Here is a 19,392-nt window from a genome sequence, read left to right as displayed (position 1 = left end):
AGGTACCACTGTATCTGGAATTCGATAAAATATGGTTTAAAAATGATGCATCAACAATATGTGTGTCTTTACCAGACAGTATGGCATAGCCAACGTGGTGACCTCTAGATGCTGTTGAACTCCAACTCTCGTCAAGTCACAGCCTGCACAACCAATGGTCAGGGATGATGGGAGTTGTCCAACAGCATCAGGAGGGTATCACATTGGGTACCCCCTGGCATATATATATATATGCATGTTGACATGTACACAATGGTGACACATATATACCAATGGGAGAACGTAGGTGCACACAAATGCTTATTATGAATGTGTGTGTGTTGTTTATGGTTGGTTGGAAGAGCAAGATGCAGTTCCATCTTTTAGTGAATGATTGGGCACTTCCATTTAAAGATGAGTATCATAAAGCATTAAAGAACCATAAGAAGGGAGAGCAGCCTGGGCATTGCCTGTCAAGAGTTTCTGGGCAGCAGGCTAAGGAGGCACACAGGTGACCTGCCACAGTCTTTCTCAGTACAGTGAGATTTACTGTATTTCTATTTGAATTACAGCAATTATTTCTATATTTGCATCTAATGCATATAAAGTTGCTCCTGCAATTTCCATACAAATCTGTATCTTCTTTCCCCCCTCTTTTTTGGTAATGCATTTCTTTTCTTTCTTTTTCTAACAACGCATAAGTGGCCATCCTTCCCTCTGCTCAAGCATCAGGAGTTAGATCACAAGTATCGCTCCTCCCTCAACTCCTAGACTAGTGAAAAATCCAGGTCATGTATACACTGCTAACTTGCATTAGTTTCATACAGTTTATTACAAATGAAACAGACACAGCAGCAATCTATTTTAAGGCCCAAGGAGGAAATATTTACACCAGCATCCACTGAAGAGTCTTCATCAGATATTGGTGTCCTTAAAAAACAACAACCCCCCCCCCCAAACCTTATGGTTATTATGTATTATTCATGTATTATTCATTTAAGTAGAATTTGGCTTCTTTCTTCTTCTCTCCCCATTCCTTTTCATATTCTGTTTATTAGACTGTATGCCTGCAGGCAGAGACTATGATGCTTTTAATCTTGGTATGATGCTTATAGAACTTTAGATGTGTTAGGTGTGTTAGCAATAATTATCCTAATAGTTTATTAATCCTGTTAACGGCAATGTTTTGTGGTTTCTTCCCTCAAACAATCCTGGTAGTTGTAGTTTAGCAAGGATGCTGAAGCTTCTGTGTTAGGAAAGGGTGGCTCATACTGTGCACATCTGTAAATGTCTACTCAGAAGGTGGCCTGTTAGGTCCAATGGGGCTTACTCCCTGGCAAATGAGTGCAGGAGTGCAGCTTTCAAACACTTCCAGTCCTTCCTACGCCATCGCATTCTGGCCAAGCATCAGCCAGCAGGATTGCACTCTGCAATCAGCTCTTGGTGTTTGCTGCCCTGGGCTGCTTTGGAAGGGCAGTATATTAATTAACAAGTGAAATATAAGAATTAGAATTTTTAACTTTATATTTGACTTTATTCAGTAATATTTTATTCTGAAATGTTCCATTTGATGTTTTAATGTAGGTTGTAAACTGCTTTGAGATTTCCCCCCTTTAAAATATGAAGCAGTATAGAAAAAGAGTACTGACTTGCAACCTAGCTGTATTATTATTATTATTATTAAATTTTGCAGCTGTACAACTGAGGGCTAGGGAGGTGGAAGGGTGGGGAATTATTATGCATTAATTGTTTTTCTAGCTTCGTAAACTCATAAAATCAAATAAAAATAATTTTAAAAAGAAATGAAATTAGCCAAATCTACCAGTAGATCCTTATTTTCCCACGTCCCTGCTTTATGGGATAGAGACCCCGTTGCAGGGTCATTACAACAGAGCGGGTGAAATTAGCGTGGGTGTGTTTTTTAATAAGGACCAGGCAGGAAGAGCGAACTAGGCCGTCGCGAGCCACAAGGCAGCGGAAGCTCCTTTCGCGGCGCGAGAAAGCAAAAGGCGAGGGGGCGGAGCTAAGGGCGGAAAGAGGCGGGGACTGCAGCAGCCCGGGCTTGCTCCCTGACTGCCGGTTGCTTTGTTGGTGGGCGGAATCCAGAAGAGTCCATTATTCCCACTAGCGAGGGGGAGCACGGCTCTCCCTCAACCCCTCCCCCCTCAGTCTTCAAAGACGGTTCAGACTTTCTGTACGCGGGGGCTCTCCGTTAAGCTGACGGCAGGGGCCGACGGAGCACCCCGCGCTCCCTCCCTCCGCCTTGCTGTTTTCCTCACCCGTCCCTCCCCCCTGCCCTGCCGGAGGGAGATGGTTCGTTCCTCAGCGCGCGCGCGCCCTGCTCCCGCGGTTCGGCGGCCGCCGCTGCCTGGGAGGGGGGAAGGGCGAGGGAGACCCGGGGCTTCGCGAGGGGAGCCTCGGCCCAGGACCCGAGGCGGCCGCTCTCCCCGCCCTTTCTCAAAAGCCGCGCAGCCGGGAGGGACCATCCATGGCGAAAGAAGCCGAAGAGCGGGAGCTGAAGGTTCCCGAGGAGATGTTCAAAGATGTCAAGTTCTTCGCCGTGGGAGACATAGGCGCCGAGGTGCGTTGCTCGGACGGGCTCCCCTCACGCGCGCCCCGTCGCCCCCTCCGCCTTCGGGCGCCTCAAATGCCCCCTCCTCCCCGTAAGACGACGCGGGCCACGCGCTGACAGCGGCTCGCGCCGGTTTTTTGAGCGCGCGGCCTCTCGGGAAGGGAGGGGGGATTTGGGGGGCGCGTTCGAACCCCCCCTCCCTCCCCCGTGCGCCTTGGCGGCCGTTAACGGCTCCCAACGGCCGCCTCCTTCCCTCCCCCACCTTCTTACAGTATTTCTGTTGCCGGTGTCTCGGCGTCCCGCGCGCCTTCTGGAGCCGGGCAGGCCCTACGGCGGCCTCTGTTGCTAGCTAGCTGGCTGGCTGGCTGACTGGGGAGGCGACAGAGGAGGCTGCACTTCTCTTTTCCTCCCCTCACGGCTTCCCCGGAGTGGGGGACCTGCCCTGCGCCCCCTCCCTCCCTCCTGGCGCAAACTCGCGCTCTCCTCTTTTTCGGCTTGAGTTGGGGACGCGGCCAGGACTAGGCCCCGTCCTGGGTTTTCTCCGCCCGCTCTCCTCCTCCTCCTCCTCTTCACCTGGCAGGCGTCCCCTCCTTTCTCCGAGGAGCTCAGTTTTATAAATCCGAGGGAAAGCGGAAGGAGGGCCAGTTGGAGTAAATGGCACCTAACCGTGTAGGGAAGCTTTTCCCGACGGTAGTCCGGCTGCAGGGGAGAGAGAGGCGCGGGTTCCTGCGTGTAAACAAACTTACCCCTGAATTTTAAAAAAGGGTTCGCAGGGAGAGGGCTAGGCTGTATCCTTTCCCCTGAGGTGGTAGTTTTCTGCATCCAAGGCTGTGTGTGGGGAACATTAAATATCAGCCTGGAGTGGTACAGACAACAGGAAAGCTTTTCTTCTTAATTAGCTGGCCCTGACTGCATCAGAGTGTTCACAGCTGTCTTGAGGCAAGGCACAAGACCCATTAACAATATCCTCCTGGTTATTGACGTCTCTTGCCATTTTGTCCCTTGATCCTATCTCTCTCCAGCCTTGTAGGCAAAATAATTCATCTTTATCTTCACTCTCATTGTTTTGGTAGCTTTTCTTAAATTCATACACACCCATATCAGTTTCTGGATCCTGGACAAGGTTCTCATCCTTTATTTTCAATACCTTCTGTGTCTTGCTTCTTGTGTCTTGCTTTTAGTGTCTTGTTTCATTCTCTCCTGTGCTGACATCATCACTGCTTGTGAGTTTTGTTCATCCAGCTCCATCCCAGCCATCCAGAAGTCCCTTGCACCTTCAAATAACTGCCCTTCTGACTGAAAATGTCTCTCAGAACACCTTGGTTACACTGCCTCTCTTCCTTCAAACCTATTCTTAAAACACATTTTCTGCAAAATCTTTAGCTCGGCTGCCAAGCCTACATACCCTGTTCCAGCTAATCTTAAGTACATGCAACTGAAATAAACATCCTTCCTCTGTGCACCCTGGCCTCCATTTCTGTCACCTTTCTCTGGTGTAAACCTCTATATATGTATCATCCTATATGATAAAGATGTGAGCAAATGCATTATACTTAGATTTTCACACTGCTACTGGAAATCTTGCATACCCAATCCACAATCAGTGGTAAGCCTGCAACAACAGCATCAAAACAATGAAATGGAATAGCAAACAAAAGTGAATTTAGAATTCAGATTCCTTTCATGCAAGAATTCTGATTTGGAAAATGCAATGAAAAGAAACATTTGCATCACCTTGCATTTCATTTCCCACTGCAATAGCCTATAATGTGCCTATTTGTGCCTGCTTGTATTGCCACAGTAAGAGCTGGACATGATAGGAGACCAGGGTGAGTAGCTCAGAGTCCCATGGTTGTGTGTTGCAGTTTAGCTGTGCACAAGGAGTGCTTATCTGGGGAAAGATCTGGCTTTAATGTAAACAAGCCTCTAGGGAAAAACACTTGGCTTCAATAGTGTCTAACATCTGCATTTTCCTGAAAGTGAAAACCAAAAGCCCTCTTGTTTTGTAGGTTATTCAGCTTTTGAAAGATGGCAAGGCGAAGGAGGTTTCTTACAATGCTCTGGCATCACACATCATTTCAGAAGATGGAGACAATCCAGAAGTTGGTGAATCTCGTGAAGTCTTTGATCTTCCAGTAGTAAAAGTGAGTACCTACAACATTAGAATTGATAGTTTTAACTACAGTAAACCTAATTTTAGTGCAGGACCTTCAGGGTTATTCATATCTTAGAATCAGCACTTGAGTGCAAAAAAAGTGTACTATATGTGGGAAACCCTGTATCCAGAACCTGAAATGTGAATGTTGCGATCCTTTTTACTGTAAGTGTGCTTATGATGAGAGTACTATATATTAATTCAGCACACTCCCTCTCACCCTCAAAATGGAATAATGCTAGCAAGATTGCTGTCAACAATTATCTGGCTGGCAAGGGAAAGATATTGCTTTATATATAAAAGAACATAAAAATATACATTACCATGAACTTGTAAAAATTTGCATGATTCTTATGCAGTGCTTGGGAATGCTAATAACAAGGGAGTGGTCACAGCTCAGTGATAGATCACATAATTTGCATACAGAATGTTCCAGGTTCTGTTCCTCTCCAGTTAGGAATGGGGAAGCCTTCTCTCTGAAACACAGTCACTGCCATTGTAGTGTAATATAGACAATATAGAATAGAGTGAACCAATGTTGACTTAGTGACCTTGTTTCCACAACGTGATAAGCCAAACTATGTCTTACAGAGAGTGGCTCGCAGCTGCTGTGCTCCTCCCTGATATTTTTTTACTTTTGCACTGTGCTGTGTTAGGCCAAGGTTTGGTTTAGTAGTACATTGTCCAAACCTGGGCTTGTAATAAACCTGTCTCCTGAATAACCATAAGCCGGCTTTGAAGACATGCTAAACCATACCTTGACTTAGTTCAGCACACAAGTAAAAAGTACTGGGGAAGAGCAAAGTGACTGTGAGCACCTCTCCAGCCTGCACGGTCTCAGTAAGCTTAGTTTGGCTTCCTATGCTGTGTGAAACCAGGGCGCTATAAGGCAAGTTCCTGTGTTCCTGTCAATAGATGTTAAATAGCTGATTGGTTAATTTAAATTTGGTACATATTTGTTAAATTGACAGATATTTATGGGATGTAATGTGCATTGTCTATTGGCAACTCACTACATGCATTATTTTCACCTGTTTTTAGCCTTCTTGGGTGACTTTGTCGGTTCGATGTGGAGTTCTTCTGCCGTATCCTTTTTGGTTAAAATGTTAACATGTGTTATGCTTATTTAAAACTTAATACCAGCAGAATATTGGCTAGCACAGCAGCTGTTCTAGAGGATTAATTCTTTCTTTATATGACTGAGGCAGTGTTAGTGGATGGTTGCCTTGACTGGATGGATGGGAGGTTGCCTGCTCTTGATAGGGTTACACTCTCTATCTGAAGAAGTGGGTACACAGTTTACAGGTACCATTGCTGTCACCTGAGGCTCAGGTGGCCTCAGTGGTGTGGAGTGCCTTCCATCAGCTCTCGCTGGTGGTCCAGCTATGCCTCTTTCTGGACAGCAATAGCTTAACCTCTGTCATCTATGCTCTGGTAACCTTTAGGTTAGATTACTGCAAGACATAATACGTTGGGCTGCCTCTGAAGACAGTTTGGAAACTTCAACAGGTGCAGAATTCTGCGGCCAAGTTGCTCACCAGCGCAAGATGGTTTGAGCATATCATACCAATCCTGGTCCAACTGCACTGACTGCCGGTTAGTTTCTGGGCCCAGTTAAAAGTCCTGGTTTTAACCTATTAAGCCTTGTGGCTTAGGACTGCAATACCTTAAGGACGGTCTCTCCCCATATGAACTGCCTCAGACACTGCAATCACCACCTGAGGCCCTTTTTCATGTGCGTCCTCTGTGAGAGGTCTGGAGCGCAACAACATGAGAACGGACTGTTACGAGTATTTACCTGGACTCACATGTGCACAGGCAGCACTTAGGTATGTTCAGTTACAGTGTAGTAGGTTAGAAAGTTAGAGGCAAAGGCTATAAACATGTACCAGGGAGTAAAGTATTAGGGAACTCAGGAGGACAAACCTCCAGATAAACATGCATAGGATTAAACTATTAAGTGATATGTTTGGACCACCCATTTATTTTTGTGATTGATGTGTGACTCTAACCTGAATTGGTGAGACCCAAGTTGAAGATTAGGAAACAACCTATTATTATTACCTGTATTATTATTATTAGAATTTATATACCGCCCTATACCTGGAGGTCTCAGGGCAGTTCACAGAATAAAATACTTTTAGAAGTATTCATAAGATTTTTCTTAGCTATTTGAGAAGCTTTTGGTAAACTTGCACCAGTTATTCACTTTACATCTCATTTATATTGTATCCTTGACTTAATTTTGTCAGAGTAAATGGTTTCTCCCCAGAATCCTGTCAGATCTTTTTTGGAGTTGCTGCTTGTCTGTCTCAGGTAAGATGTTTATCCAGATAGTTGTATGTTTATGCTGATAGCCAAATGATGTGTCAGAAAGTGCTTTTCCCTAAATATCTAGTGGTAATTTTTTTTACCTTTTCTGATAGGTTTCCGCTGAAGACCGAAGTACACTGTGGGCTTTGATTACGTTTTATGGTGGAGATTGCCGGCTGAGCCTCAATAAAAAATGCACTCATTTGATTGTGCCTGAGCCAAAAGGGGTAAGAGTTTTATTATGTGGACATGCTTTCCCATTTTAATGTTACTTTGACTTTCTGAGATATAGAATCAACATGATTTATACAAAAAAAGCTTCCCTTGTCAAACTTTTACATTTTTTTGGAGGGATCCGTTCAATATGTAGCTGGGAGTGATTTATAAGCTTTTCATTTCAGAAAGCTTTTGATGAAATCAAAGAAAATTGGCATTCATGTTCATGAAGTACTGGTTCATTTGTGTTTTGGTAAAAGATTAAAATATAGAATGGAGAGTAGCAGTAAATTGCTAATTAATTTTCACAGTGGAAGGAAGTTAGACTGGGATCGCCTATTTATTTTTTATTTTGTGAAAAATAACCCAGTATTTAATTTTATAAATGATCTGCGGTTACAGTGGGATAGCCAATTTGCACTAAATATTCAGAAAGGTAAAATGGTGAGCAAATTATAAAGATCTTGCATCAGGCAGCAAATTATTTTGAGTAGTACAGTTAAATATGGATGTAGAACCAAGACAGCTTTAGTTTTTTGCTTATATCACATGAACCTCAGTTTATTCCAGCCTTGTAAACCAGCCTGCAAAAGTTACTACCTTGTAATAGAAATCAGTAGCCATGTTTTTGCTGGGATCAGAAGTCGGTGTACCCCTTGCATAGCAGCCTGTTCTGCTGGGTACAGGGAAGGAACACTCACCAGTCCACTCACCTCTATGTGCTTATGTGCACGAAATTCCTTGCTGTGAATGGCTGCCAGGCTAGTGCTTAAATAAAAGGTTGATTTATTCCTGCTATTTAAGTCTCCAAATTGCATTTATTTGGCTGGAAAGCCCTTCAGTGTTCTCAAGTACTGTATCAATACTTTTTTCAGCCTGTATTACACAAGAATTGCTGTGGTAGTTAAAACTTCCCCACATCAGGACTGCCTGGTCACTAAAGTACCTAAAAATAGGATGTTGGCACCATTATAACTTTTTTCATATTTAGAAATTTAAAATGCTTATCTCTTTTTGCCAATTTTTCTCTTTGCCTTTTTCTTCCTTTCTCTCCCTTGTTGCCCAGCAGGCTGCAAGAAAAGGAAGAGATCACTCTTGTCAGAGGTCAGATTGATAGGTTTCAGAGGGTTTTTGAAATTAGTCTGAGGGTTGCAGGTTGTCCACTCACATTTTAGAGGACTGAGTAACTAAGTTTTTAAGGAGTTTATAATCTTAGAAGGAGTTTATAATTTTATTTATTAGTAACCAGGAATGTAACTTGTTGAGCTGATGTAAACCAATATAATTAAAACAAGTGTTTACAAAACTAACACTATCTAAAAGCTAAATTGACTCATAATTGGAATGTTTTTGTTCTTCTCAGGAGAAATATGAATGCGCCTGTAAAAGAGAAAATATTAAAATTGTGACACCTGACTGGGTTTTGGATTCTGTATCTGATAAAACTAAAAAAGATGAGGCTTCCTATCATCCACGATTAATTATATATGAGGAAGAGGAAGAAGAGGAGGAAAATGAAGATCAGGATTCTCAAAATGAAGCCAGCACAGATGAAAAGTTGTCAAGTCCAGCATCTTCTCGAGAAGGCTCACCTTTGGGTGATCGAGCTTTTTCACCTAAATCTATTGATGCTGATAAAACAAAAGGAGAACTGATGTTTGATGATTCATCAGATTCGTCTCCTGAAAAGCATGAAAGAAATTTGAACTGGACACCTGCTGAAGTTCCACAGACTACAGCAAAGCGCAGATTGCCTTCAGGCAAGGATTCTGGATTGATAAATTTGTGTGCCAATGTCCCACCTGTCCCAGGCAATATTTTGTCCTCTGAGATGAGAAGTAATATAATGGCTTCAGTGCAAAGTCCTCAAAGTTCTGGACGTCCCGAAATGATGGCTGCATGGAGTCCTGCAGTACGGACATTAAGAAATATTACCAATAATGCTGATATTCAGCAGGTTAATAGACCATCAAATGTTGCGCATGTAAGTATCTAAAAGTACAAGTTAAAAAAAATGTTTGGAAGTGAATAGCTTTTATGACTTTGATACTATAAAATACAAAGAGAATTGTTGTAAGGATTACAACTAGATAACGCATGTGAAGTGGTTTTAGTGCCAGAAAGCACTATACAAATGCTGTGTTGCACTCAAACAATTACAGAAGTTTTAGTACATTGATTACAGTGGTAACTTGGTTTACAAACTTAATCTGTTCTGGAAGTCCATTCTTAAACCACAGCATTTTTAAATCAAGGTGTGCTTTCCCATAGTAGCAGGGGGCTCAATTTACAAATGGAACACACTCAACAGGAAGCGGAACATGTTTTGCTTCCAAGGCAAAGTTCACAAACCAAAACACCTACTTACGGGTTTGCAGCGTTCTTAATCCAAGTTGTTCATAAACTCAGCTGTTCTTAAACCAAGTTACCACTGTATATGAGTTTAAATTTTCTTTCCGGTGATTTTTGAATCCTTTAGTGTAGTTGGGCATAGTTTTTTCATATTTTATCCTATGCTTGTACGTGTGCCGAGCCACTTGCCCTTTTACTTTACCAAGGCCTGCAACATGCAGAAGTCTTCTAAATTAAAAAGAAATAGATGATAGAAAATGTGAAAACATGTTCTTAATTGTGCAAGTGAGCAAATCAGACACAGTGCTGTGGAAATGAGGAGCAAATACGTAATTCATATGCAATTTGAAAGTATTCTTTAGATCAGTAAATATTTTCCCCATGGTAACTTATCATTCCATGATTACTATTTGAGGGGTTCCCTTCAGGGTTTTTTCCTTAAAAAAAATTGTATTTCTTTACATTTTGTTGCCTGCCTTAGCCTTCTGATACATCTCTTAGGTGTGGATAGTATCATTTGGCTGCATAAGTACCAATGCTCACCTCAACTTCAGAAATAGAAGAAACTACTTGAAGAGAAAAATGAGCACAGAGAATTTTTACTGTAGATTTCTTTTTAATTATGCTAGCCTTTCTCTTAATGTGCGAAGTGTAGAAGCATAATGCTGTGTTGCATGTTTTCTATCACACTTCCTACAACATTTACCTTCCTCCGTGCGATCTGTATATTGGGACCTCTTGAAAATTCTCCCATTTGCCAAAGAATATAAACTTTCTGTTAATTTGTATTCAAAATAACTGTTTTGTGGAATAACTAAATGCTTTCCTCTATTAATTAGACTTCTAATGAAGTACAGTTTTAGTTGAATGCATCAGAAAGTTTTCAGATTTGATTTATGCTTTTCTGTTTTCAGTGAAATGTTTTGAAGGAAAGTTTACATGCATCCTTTTGCTTTCTAGATCTTGCAATCACTTTCTGCTCCTACAAAAACTTTGGAGCAGCAAGTAAACCATAGCCAGCAGGGACATTCAAATGCTGTGTTGCTTAGTCAAGTTAAATTGACTCCAGAGACACACTTACTACACCAGCAGCAGCATCCACCTCAGCAGTCACAGCAGCAGCAGCAACAGCAACAACAACAGCAGCAGCAGCAACAACAACAACAGCAGCAGCAGCACCTCCCTCTCTTGCATCTTCCATCCCAACAAATTGTGCAGTTGCAGCAACAGCAGCAGCCACAGCAGCCTCAGATTACTCAACAGTCTTTCTCTCAGCAGCCTCATCAGTTTGTGCAACAGCAAGTTCATCAACACCAATTCTCACAGCAGCAGTTACAGTTTTCTACACAACAGATACATTCTCAGCAGCAAGTACATCGTCCTCAACAACAGTTGCAATTTCAGCAGCAGCATGCCTTGCAACAGCAGTTGCATCAGCTACAGCAACAGCAGCTACAGCAACAGCAGCTGCAACTACAGCAGCAAAACCTTCAACAACAGTTACAGCAGCAGCAACTACAGCAGCAACATTTGCAACGAATGCAGCAGCAGCAGCAGCAGCAGCAGCAGCAACAACAACAACAAATGCAAAATCAAGCATCTCAACTCTTGACCCAGACTTCTCAGACATTACAGCATCAGGTTCCAGTTCAGCCATCACAGCATGCTCAGCAGCAACAGTTGCAGCAGCAGCAGCTCTTTGGGCATGATCCATCCATAGAAAGTTAGTAATTTTGTTCTCGTGTATGTTAGCTGAGGCTTTAATTACATTTATTTAAATAGTAGAACACTCCTCGCCCCCTTTCTGACCCAGTGGGTCTGCAATGTGCCTTACAAATCTAATTAAAAGGTTCATGTTAAAACTGTAAGAGTGACGATATAAAACATCAGACAAGCAGTAAAAGAGAAGCTAAGATCAGAGCAAGCAATTCCCCAAACAAAATAGCAATGGTGATCTGATTGCGAACCATCTTTGTGGACAGCTTGAAAACCAAGAGTAGAGTAAGGTAGAACAAACCACATCTGGAAGTGAGTTTCTCAGCACGGTGCCATGGCCAAAAAATAGTTTCAGCTACAAACTTTCACGTAGGAGATTCTTCTAGTTCAAACATTTTCCAAGACTTTTTTGTATTTGATAATTTACATGTGTTATGGGGCCATTGTCAGTCCTCCATTTCAGTGGACATGCTCAAGTATAGAGCTTGTTGGAATGAACTCATGGCCTATTTTTATTAGATCCACCAGTGCGCTCATTGTTTACAGTCTACTAAGCATTTTTCACAATGCATCCAAATACTAGTGAAGGGCAGTCTCTGCGCGGTGCTTCTTCACTTTTGTATGTACGGTAATGGGCAGAGGGAATAACCCATGCACAGTCCCTGAGGTGATGTGTGCACAATGCAACTCCAGTTCACAGAACTGTTTCTGCATCTGCAGAACACCCTTTAAATTCAGCCACTTGCTTTCCAACACCAATCTAAAGTTTGCTGGGAAGTGGAGGACCTTGCAGATGTGCTTATGTTCTGTGAGCTACAGCAAGTTTCACTCTTTGAAGAGATGAGTATAGCAGTAAATGAAGACCTTTTTACTATTAATGGTAGCCCATTAAATAAGAGAAAATATGCTAGAGTATTTTGTATTAATTTAATTTTTATTACTCTTCTAGTTCCAGAAGACTATTTTCTGTTGGGTTGTGTCTTTGCAATTGCTGATTATCCTGAGCAGATGTCTGATAAACAATTACTGGCAACATGGAAAAGGGTAATTATTTGTTCTGTTTGTGAATATTTTTCAGTTTTGTGCATTAGTTTTTCAGTTTCTTAAACAAAAATAGGTATATTTAAAAACCAACAAATTGTTTTATTTTTGACTTACCAGATTATTATATATATTCCATGTCTATAATATGTATGTTACCAACAAAGCACACAAAACTTCATCTTTTGTTCTCCTTTTAACTGATTTTTACTATTACTAGCTTCAAACATAATTTCTGCCTTTCTTTGTTATCTGTTTATCAGAGGTCCATCTGCCAAAATTTCCCATTACTTTCAAGTAACAAGCTTACCAGTTAGGTTTTGTGCAAAATACAGTGATAAGAGCCTGTATTACCTTCACAGGTTTTAAACTATGGCACATATGTAACATGGCAAAAAAATTCAATAAGTGTTGTTTGATTAACAAACCTTTTAAGTGTGTCTAGTTTTTATTTTTCTAGATAATCCAAGCAAATGGCGGTACGGTAGATCCCACATTCACAAACCGGTGTACACATCTTCTCTGTGAAAGTCAGCTTAGTAATATGTATGCTCAGGTAAGACCAAATGGCACAAATGTACTTACCTATGTTTGTAAGAGCTGTTTATTTCCTTACATTGAATGATATAATAGTTCAGGAACAATTTATTACAAAGGTGAAAGTATCTATAGATACATAATTTATGTTCTCCCAGTCTTTTGCTGCTAGTAACCTCAAGGCAACTTAAAACTGTAAAATACAATTTTAAGCATATAGTTTCAAACAGCAATAACATAAGATTCTCTGTACAGCCATGGCCTGTAGCTAGGTCTTCTCCCTCCTCCTGAGTAGACCATTCCTCCTAGGTATTCCCCTGCTGTTATAGCTGTTTGGCAGCCAAACGAGTACTCATGCTATGACTTGGGGCTTCCCATCTGCTCTGTCACCACCTTTGTTCTGAGGCCCAGGAGGCAATTGTGAAGAATTGGGGATGGGGTTAGAGGGCACTCTCTCTCTCTCTCTCTCTCTGGAGGGGGGGGGGGCTTGAATAGGAAAGAGACAGAATACAAGAAATAAATATATATTGTATCTTTTGGTTGTTGTTCTGTAGATTGTGGTAGTTGTATGCTCCCTACAGTTGAGAGTGACTAACCTAAGGATTGGTGGGCCTGTATCAGAGATGGCACTCACTGCAGTCTGAGGACTTTGGTTCATCTGTATCCCATACCAACCTCATTTTTGTTTGAAAGTGGGTGGCTAAAAGCTTTATAAACCTAAAGCAGCAACATATATATTTTAATATATTTTCATACATACTGTGATGGGACGATGAGCTGCTTGTGTGTAAAATCCTAGTCCCTCAGAGTTTGGTCAAGTTTGCAAACCTCTGTCTGTAACGGAGCCCCTTAAACATGGCTCCGTCAGTCGCTGGCAGATTCCGACAGTGGTTGCTTTCGGAATCGCTTCCAACATAAAAGCTCCTTAACGGAAACACGTCTTCTGGACTCTCTGCGTGACAGTTTCCGGCGAGGAGTGGGTGTCCCTACAGGAGGTCCTGAAACCTCCCCACTGTTTTCGCTGGAAGTGTCTCTGAGCCATCCCTCCAGCTCCCTTTCCCTCAGCTCAGCTCCTCTCCCCCTACTGGTTCCCTCTTCAGCTGCTGAGTCTCTCCCAACCTGTGTGAGCCCTTTCACTTCCCTTCCTTCCGATGGCAGTTCCCTGACATCCACCTCCCCTCCAGGGCCCCCTTCATCCCCTCTCGCCCCCTCCTCTACGGGCGGTGAGGAGGCAAAACCCCGGAATGAACTTCCTTCATCTTCCGATGTCCCGAACACTTCTCTCCACCTGTTGCGGTTCCTGGTCTCGAAGTACTCCTCCTCCTCAGAGTCCATCTCCCCTTCCCCTTCCGATTCCGAGAATCCTTCCAACTCCTCCTCCTCATCGGTGGTCCCAAAGTATTCCCTCCGGAACCTCTCCACAGGCTGAGGTTTCCTTGGGAACCTTTGATGGAACGTTTCTATCAATACCTCGTCATTGATATCTTCTGCCATTACCCAAGTGTTTTCTGACTCCGGTTCTCCTTCCCACGCTACCAAATACTCCACCTGATCCCCCTTCCACCTGGCGTCGAGGATTTCTGCCACATGGCTGCTGCATTCCCTTTCTTCTATGTCCGGTCCCCGAGTGGCCATCCCTTCTCGTCCCCCCTCATACGGTGACAGTAACGACCTGTGAAATACTGGGTGCAGTTTCATGTGGTTGGGTAACCGGAGCCTGAAAGCCACTGGGTTGACCTGTTGAATGACCTCAAAGGGACCCAATCTCCTGGGTCTTAATTTCTTACAACCTCCTTTGAACGGCAACCCTTGGGTTGACAGCCACACCCTATCTCCCACCCTTATGGTTTCACCTTCCCTTCGGTTCTTGTCTGCCTGCCTCTTGTATTCTTCCTTCGCCCTTTCTAAGTTGAGTTGGAGCTGACGATGGATTGCTTCCATTTCTTCTACAAAATGCTCGGCTGCCGGGACACCCCATCTCTCCCCTTCTCCCCCTGGGAAAGCCCTGGGATGACACCCATAATTAGCCAAGAAGGGGCTCATCCCTGTGGACACATTCTCGGCATTGTTGTAGGCAAATTCCGCCAGCGCCAACTTTTCTACCCAGTCATTCTCTCTGTCATTGACATAACACCTCAGGTATTGCTGGAGGACCCCGTTTGCTCTTTCCGCCTGCCCGTTGGTTTCAGGGTGCCGGGCAGTCGAAAAGTTGACCTCCACCTGCAGTAAGCTCATGAGCTTCCTCCAGAACCTGGAAGTAAATTGTTTTCCTCGGTCTGAGACCACCCTCAATGGCACCCCGTGCAACCTAAAAATGTGTTCTACAAATAACTTCGCTGTCTCTTCCGCCGTGACTGCATGCGAGCAGGCTACAAAGTGGCACATCTTTGTTAGTAGGTCTACCACCACCATGATGGCTGTTTTCCCCTTGGACTTCGGCAGATCAGTCATAAAATCTATCGACACTGCCTCCCAAGGTCGTTCTGGGGTTGGTAAGGGTTCTAATAGCCCCGCCGGTGCCCGCCTCTCCCCTTTGGCTCGCTGGCATTGCTCACACCCTCTTACATACTCCCGTACATCTTCCCTCACCTTAGGCCACCAAAATTCCCTGGTGACCAACCACATGGTTTTGTGTTGTCCAAAATGCCCCGCCGTGGGGCTGTCGTGCAACTGCTTGAGTACCCTCCCCCTTAAGTCTCCTTCAGGGATATACAGTGCCCCTTTGTAATACAAAGCTCCATTTCTTTCCTCGAAACCCCCTGGTTCCTCTCCCTCACCCCTAAGACCTCTGAGCTTATTCTGGGCGTATTCATCATTCTCTGTTTCCTCTACCAGTTCTCTTTGTCCCACCAATGCCGCCCCACACACCCAGCGGTCCTCTGGAATGACATGTCTCTCTTCGGGTGCTCCCTCCCCCTCCAAATATTCAGGTTTGCGTGAGAGAGCGTCCGCCCTAATGTTCTCTGGGCCTGGCACGTAACAAATCTCAAAGTTAAATTTGGAGAACTCCTGGGCCCATCTCACTTGCCGTTGGTTGAGCACTCGTGCCGTCCTCCAATACTCTAGGTTCTTGTGGTCAGTGCACACTTGCACCTTATGTTGTGCGCCAATTAGCAGGTGCCTCCATCTCCGGAACGCCTCATGAATGGCTAGTAGTTCTCGGTCATACACCGTGTAGTTCCTCTCGGATTTGTTCAGCTTTCGCGAAAAAAAGGCACACGGTCTCCACTCTGACTCCTCCTTCCCTGGCTGCAGAAGCACCGCCCCAATAGCTCTGTCTGATGCGTCAGTTTCCACTCTCATCGGTTTTTGTAAATCCACATGCAGGAGTTGTTGTTCCGAGGCGAAGGCCCTTTTTAGTTCCTCAAATGCTCGCTCCGCCTCCTCAGTCCAAACGAACTTCTTCTTACTGCTGAGACAGTCCGTAATGGGCGCCGTCAGGTGGGCAAAGTTTCGGATGAACTTACGATAGAAGTTCCCAAATCCTAGGAACCTCTGCACATCCTTCCTTGTTTTGGGTGTTTTCCATTCCAGCACCGCCTGGACCTTGCCGGGATCCATGGCCAATCCCTTGTCTGACAGGCGATACCCCAGGAATTCCACCTCCTTGGTATGAAACTGACACTTCTCCAGTTTCACCCACAGCTGGTTGGCTTGCAGCCTGCTCAACACTTCTCTGACGTCTCTCACATGCTGCTCCTCATTCTCAGAATACACCAACACGTCGTCTAAGAAGGCCACACAATTCTTGTAAAGCAAAGGCCCCAGGACGTGGTTCATAAACGATTGAAAGCACGCGGAGCCTCCTTGTAGGCCGAAGGGCATAACTAAATATTCAAATGCCCCCAAAGGGGTGAACATGGTGGTTTTCCATTCATCCCCCTTCCTTATTCGTATCAGGTTGTACGCCCCCCTTAGGTCCAGTTTAGTAAAAATCTTTCCCTTCCTGACCCTTGTCAAAATGTCGTCAATCCTGGGCATAGGGAAAGCCACTGGTTCTGACACTGCATTTAAGGCCCTGAAGTCACACACAAGCCTCGGCTTGTTCGTGTTTTTTTTATCCACAAAAAACACTGGGCTGCCCCCCACCGCCCTGGACTCTCTGATGAACCCTCTCTTCAGGTTCTTGTCAATGAACTCGCTTAGCTCCTGCATCTCTCTGTCTGACATGGCGTACAGCTTGCCTACAGGGAGCTGTGCCCCAGGGAGTAAATTGATTTGACAGTCAAAGGGTCTATGCGGGGGTAGTTGGTCAGCTTCCCTTTCGCTGAAGACGTCGCGGAGATCTGCGTATTGTCGTGGTACCTTCACGTTCTCCGTTACTTCAGTCCCTGCTAGGGTGGCTTGGGCCCCTGCCAAACCCTTTCCCTCTTTGCAGTGTTCTAAGCAATGTGCTGAACCAAAAGAAACCACTCTCTGATGCCAGCCCACCAGCGGATCATGTAACGCTAGCCAGCTCATCCCCAATATAATGGGAGCTCCTCCCAAGGTGGCCACATTAAACGCTATCAGTTCGGTGTGCCTTGCCACCTTCATTATCATTGGGACGGTCTGCAAGCTGACTTCTCCTCCCAACAGCTCCCTGCCATCGATCGTGGTCACCTGCAGGGGGTTGCTTAAAGGGATCGTCTGTATCTGGTGTTCAGCTGCAAACTCTTTGCTCATGAAATTGCAGGAGCTGCCTGAGTCCAACAGCGCCTTTATCTTTAGAGGGTGTCCGTTTGGCAGCTCTAGCGCCACTTCTATCACTAGGGCGGGTTTAGGAGGTTCTGGCGTGGGCACTTTCACTGCTCTTTGGCCTGGCTGCTGTGCCCCGACGGTGGCAGCCAGGCGTTGGCTTTTACTTGCTTCGGTATTTCTTCCTCTCTTCCCTCCACAGCTCCTACCATCCCTTGCCATTCCTTCCTCTGGGGGCAGACTCTGGCAAAGTGACCTGGCTGTTGGCAGAGATAGCATTTCCGGGCGCCTTTTCCCTCCTTCTTTCCCCCCTCACTGGGCTTTGAAACTGCGCGCGCTGTTCCGATTTCCATCGGCTCTGCCGGCGGGAAAGTTGGCTCTGGAATGTCTGGAATGCGGAACTCCTTCCAACGTTCCCCCTTCCCTTCCCGCCTCTCCAATGCTCTCGCCTCCTGGCGCGCTCCTATGGTCAGCGCTGATTTGGTCAGCTGGTCCATAGACTCCGCCCTGGGCGCCCGGGAAAGTTCGTCTTTCACAGCCGAAGAAAGCCCTTCTTCAAAGAGCATTTGAATGGGTTCCGCCGATAGATCCCACCCCAATTTATGGATCAACATGGTGAACTCAGTCCAGTACTCACGGACAGATCGGCTCCCCTGTTTGCAAGCCATTAACTGTCTGCGGACCACTCCCTGTTCAATATCGCTGGAAAACATCAGATCCATGGCGCGAAAGAACTTCATCGTGTCCTTTAGGACGTCACTATTCGCTGCCATCAGGGGTCTAACCCAGTCTCTCGCCCCCTTTTCAAGATGCCCAATCACGAAAGCCACTCGTGATTCCTCGTCAGGGAATTCATCAAACTGCAGATTGAGGGCATATTGCATCTCTGTCCGAAAGCCATGATAGTCTTTGGGCTCCCCCCCAAACTTCTGCACCAATCCTGGTACCTTTCTGACGAGCTGGGTGTCTTTCCCCTTTTTGTCTGCATCCTGAGCCCTCCTCTCCTCAAGCCTCGCCGTCTGCAGCGCTAGCTGGACCTCCAACACCCGGTACCTTTCTTCCAGGCTTGGACCCGCTCCAGCTCCTGCTTCTCCGGTTCCGGCTGGGTTGCTCATGATGCCTTCTCCTGCACAAGCTGCTCACGAAGACTGTCGGAATGCTGTGATGGGACGATGAGCTGCTTGTGTGTAAAATCCTAGTCCCTCAGAGTTTGGTCAAGTTTGCAAACCTCTGTCTGTAACGGAGCCCCTTAAACATGGCTCCGTCAGTCGCTGGCAGATTCCGACAGTGGTTGCTTTCGGAATCGCTTCCAACATAAAAGCTCCTTAACGGAAACACGTCTTCTGGACTCTCTGCGTGACAGTTTCCGGCGAGGAGTGGGTGTCCCTACAGGAGGTCCTGAAACCTCCCCACTGTTTTCGCTGGAAGTGTCTCTGAGCCATCCCTCCAGCTCCCTTTCCCTCAGCTCAGCTCCTCTCCCCCTACTGGTTCCCTCTTCAGCTGCTGAGTCTCTCCCAACCTGTGTGAGCCCTTTCACTTCCCTTCCTTCCGATGGCAGTTCCCTGACACATACCTACTAAAATTTATATGTACAGTGACAATGTTTTGCATTTGTGTTGCAGGCTTTGAGAGAAAGGAAGAGATGTATCACAGCACACTGGTTGAACTCTGTGCTAAAAAAGAAGAAAATGGTACCACCTCACCGAGCTCTTCATTTTCCTGTAGCATTTCCACCAGGAGGGAAACCATGTTCACAGCATGTAAGAAATTAACTCTAGCATTTTGCTTGGAAGGTGCTGTTGCTATTAATTCTTTTACTTCAAGCAGCTTTTAA

The 19,392-nt window shown here is 45.0% G+C and overlaps 1 protein-coding gene across 1 annotated transcript in view; it reads left to right on the top strand.

Moving 5' to 3' along the window:
• Positions 1 to 2,325: 2,325 nt before the first annotated feature.
• The window catches only part of PAXIP1 (PAX interacting protein 1), a 29,660-nt gene continuing 12,593 nt past the window's right edge, over positions 2,326 to 19,392 (top strand). The window contains exons 1-10 of the mRNA XM_080974011.1: positions 2,326 to 2,560; positions 4,561 to 4,695; positions 5,748 to 5,791; positions 6,959 to 7,022; positions 7,133 to 7,246; positions 8,599 to 9,219; positions 10,548 to 11,310; positions 12,253 to 12,347; positions 12,805 to 12,900; positions 19,181 to 19,318. Of these exons, the coding sequence (XP_080830137.1) occupies positions 2,468 to 2,560; positions 4,561 to 4,695; positions 5,748 to 5,791; positions 6,959 to 7,022; positions 7,133 to 7,246; positions 8,599 to 9,219; positions 10,548 to 11,310; positions 12,253 to 12,347; positions 12,805 to 12,900; positions 19,181 to 19,318 (2,163 nt within the window). The 5' untranslated portion in view covers positions 2,326 to 2,467. The remainder of the gene's footprint in view (positions 2,561 to 4,560; positions 4,696 to 5,747; positions 5,792 to 6,958; positions 7,023 to 7,132; positions 7,247 to 8,598; positions 9,220 to 10,547; positions 11,311 to 12,252; positions 12,348 to 12,804; positions 12,901 to 19,180; positions 19,319 to 19,392) is intronic.

This window comes from Podarcis pityusensis, assembly GCF_964106645.2.
Source record: "Podarcis pityusensis genome assembly, chromosome: 12".
NCBI classification, from domain to species: Eukaryota; Metazoa; Chordata; class Lepidosauria; order Squamata; family Lacertidae; genus Podarcis; species Podarcis pityusensis.
This window is presented reverse-complemented; position numbering and strand designations above follow the sequence as displayed.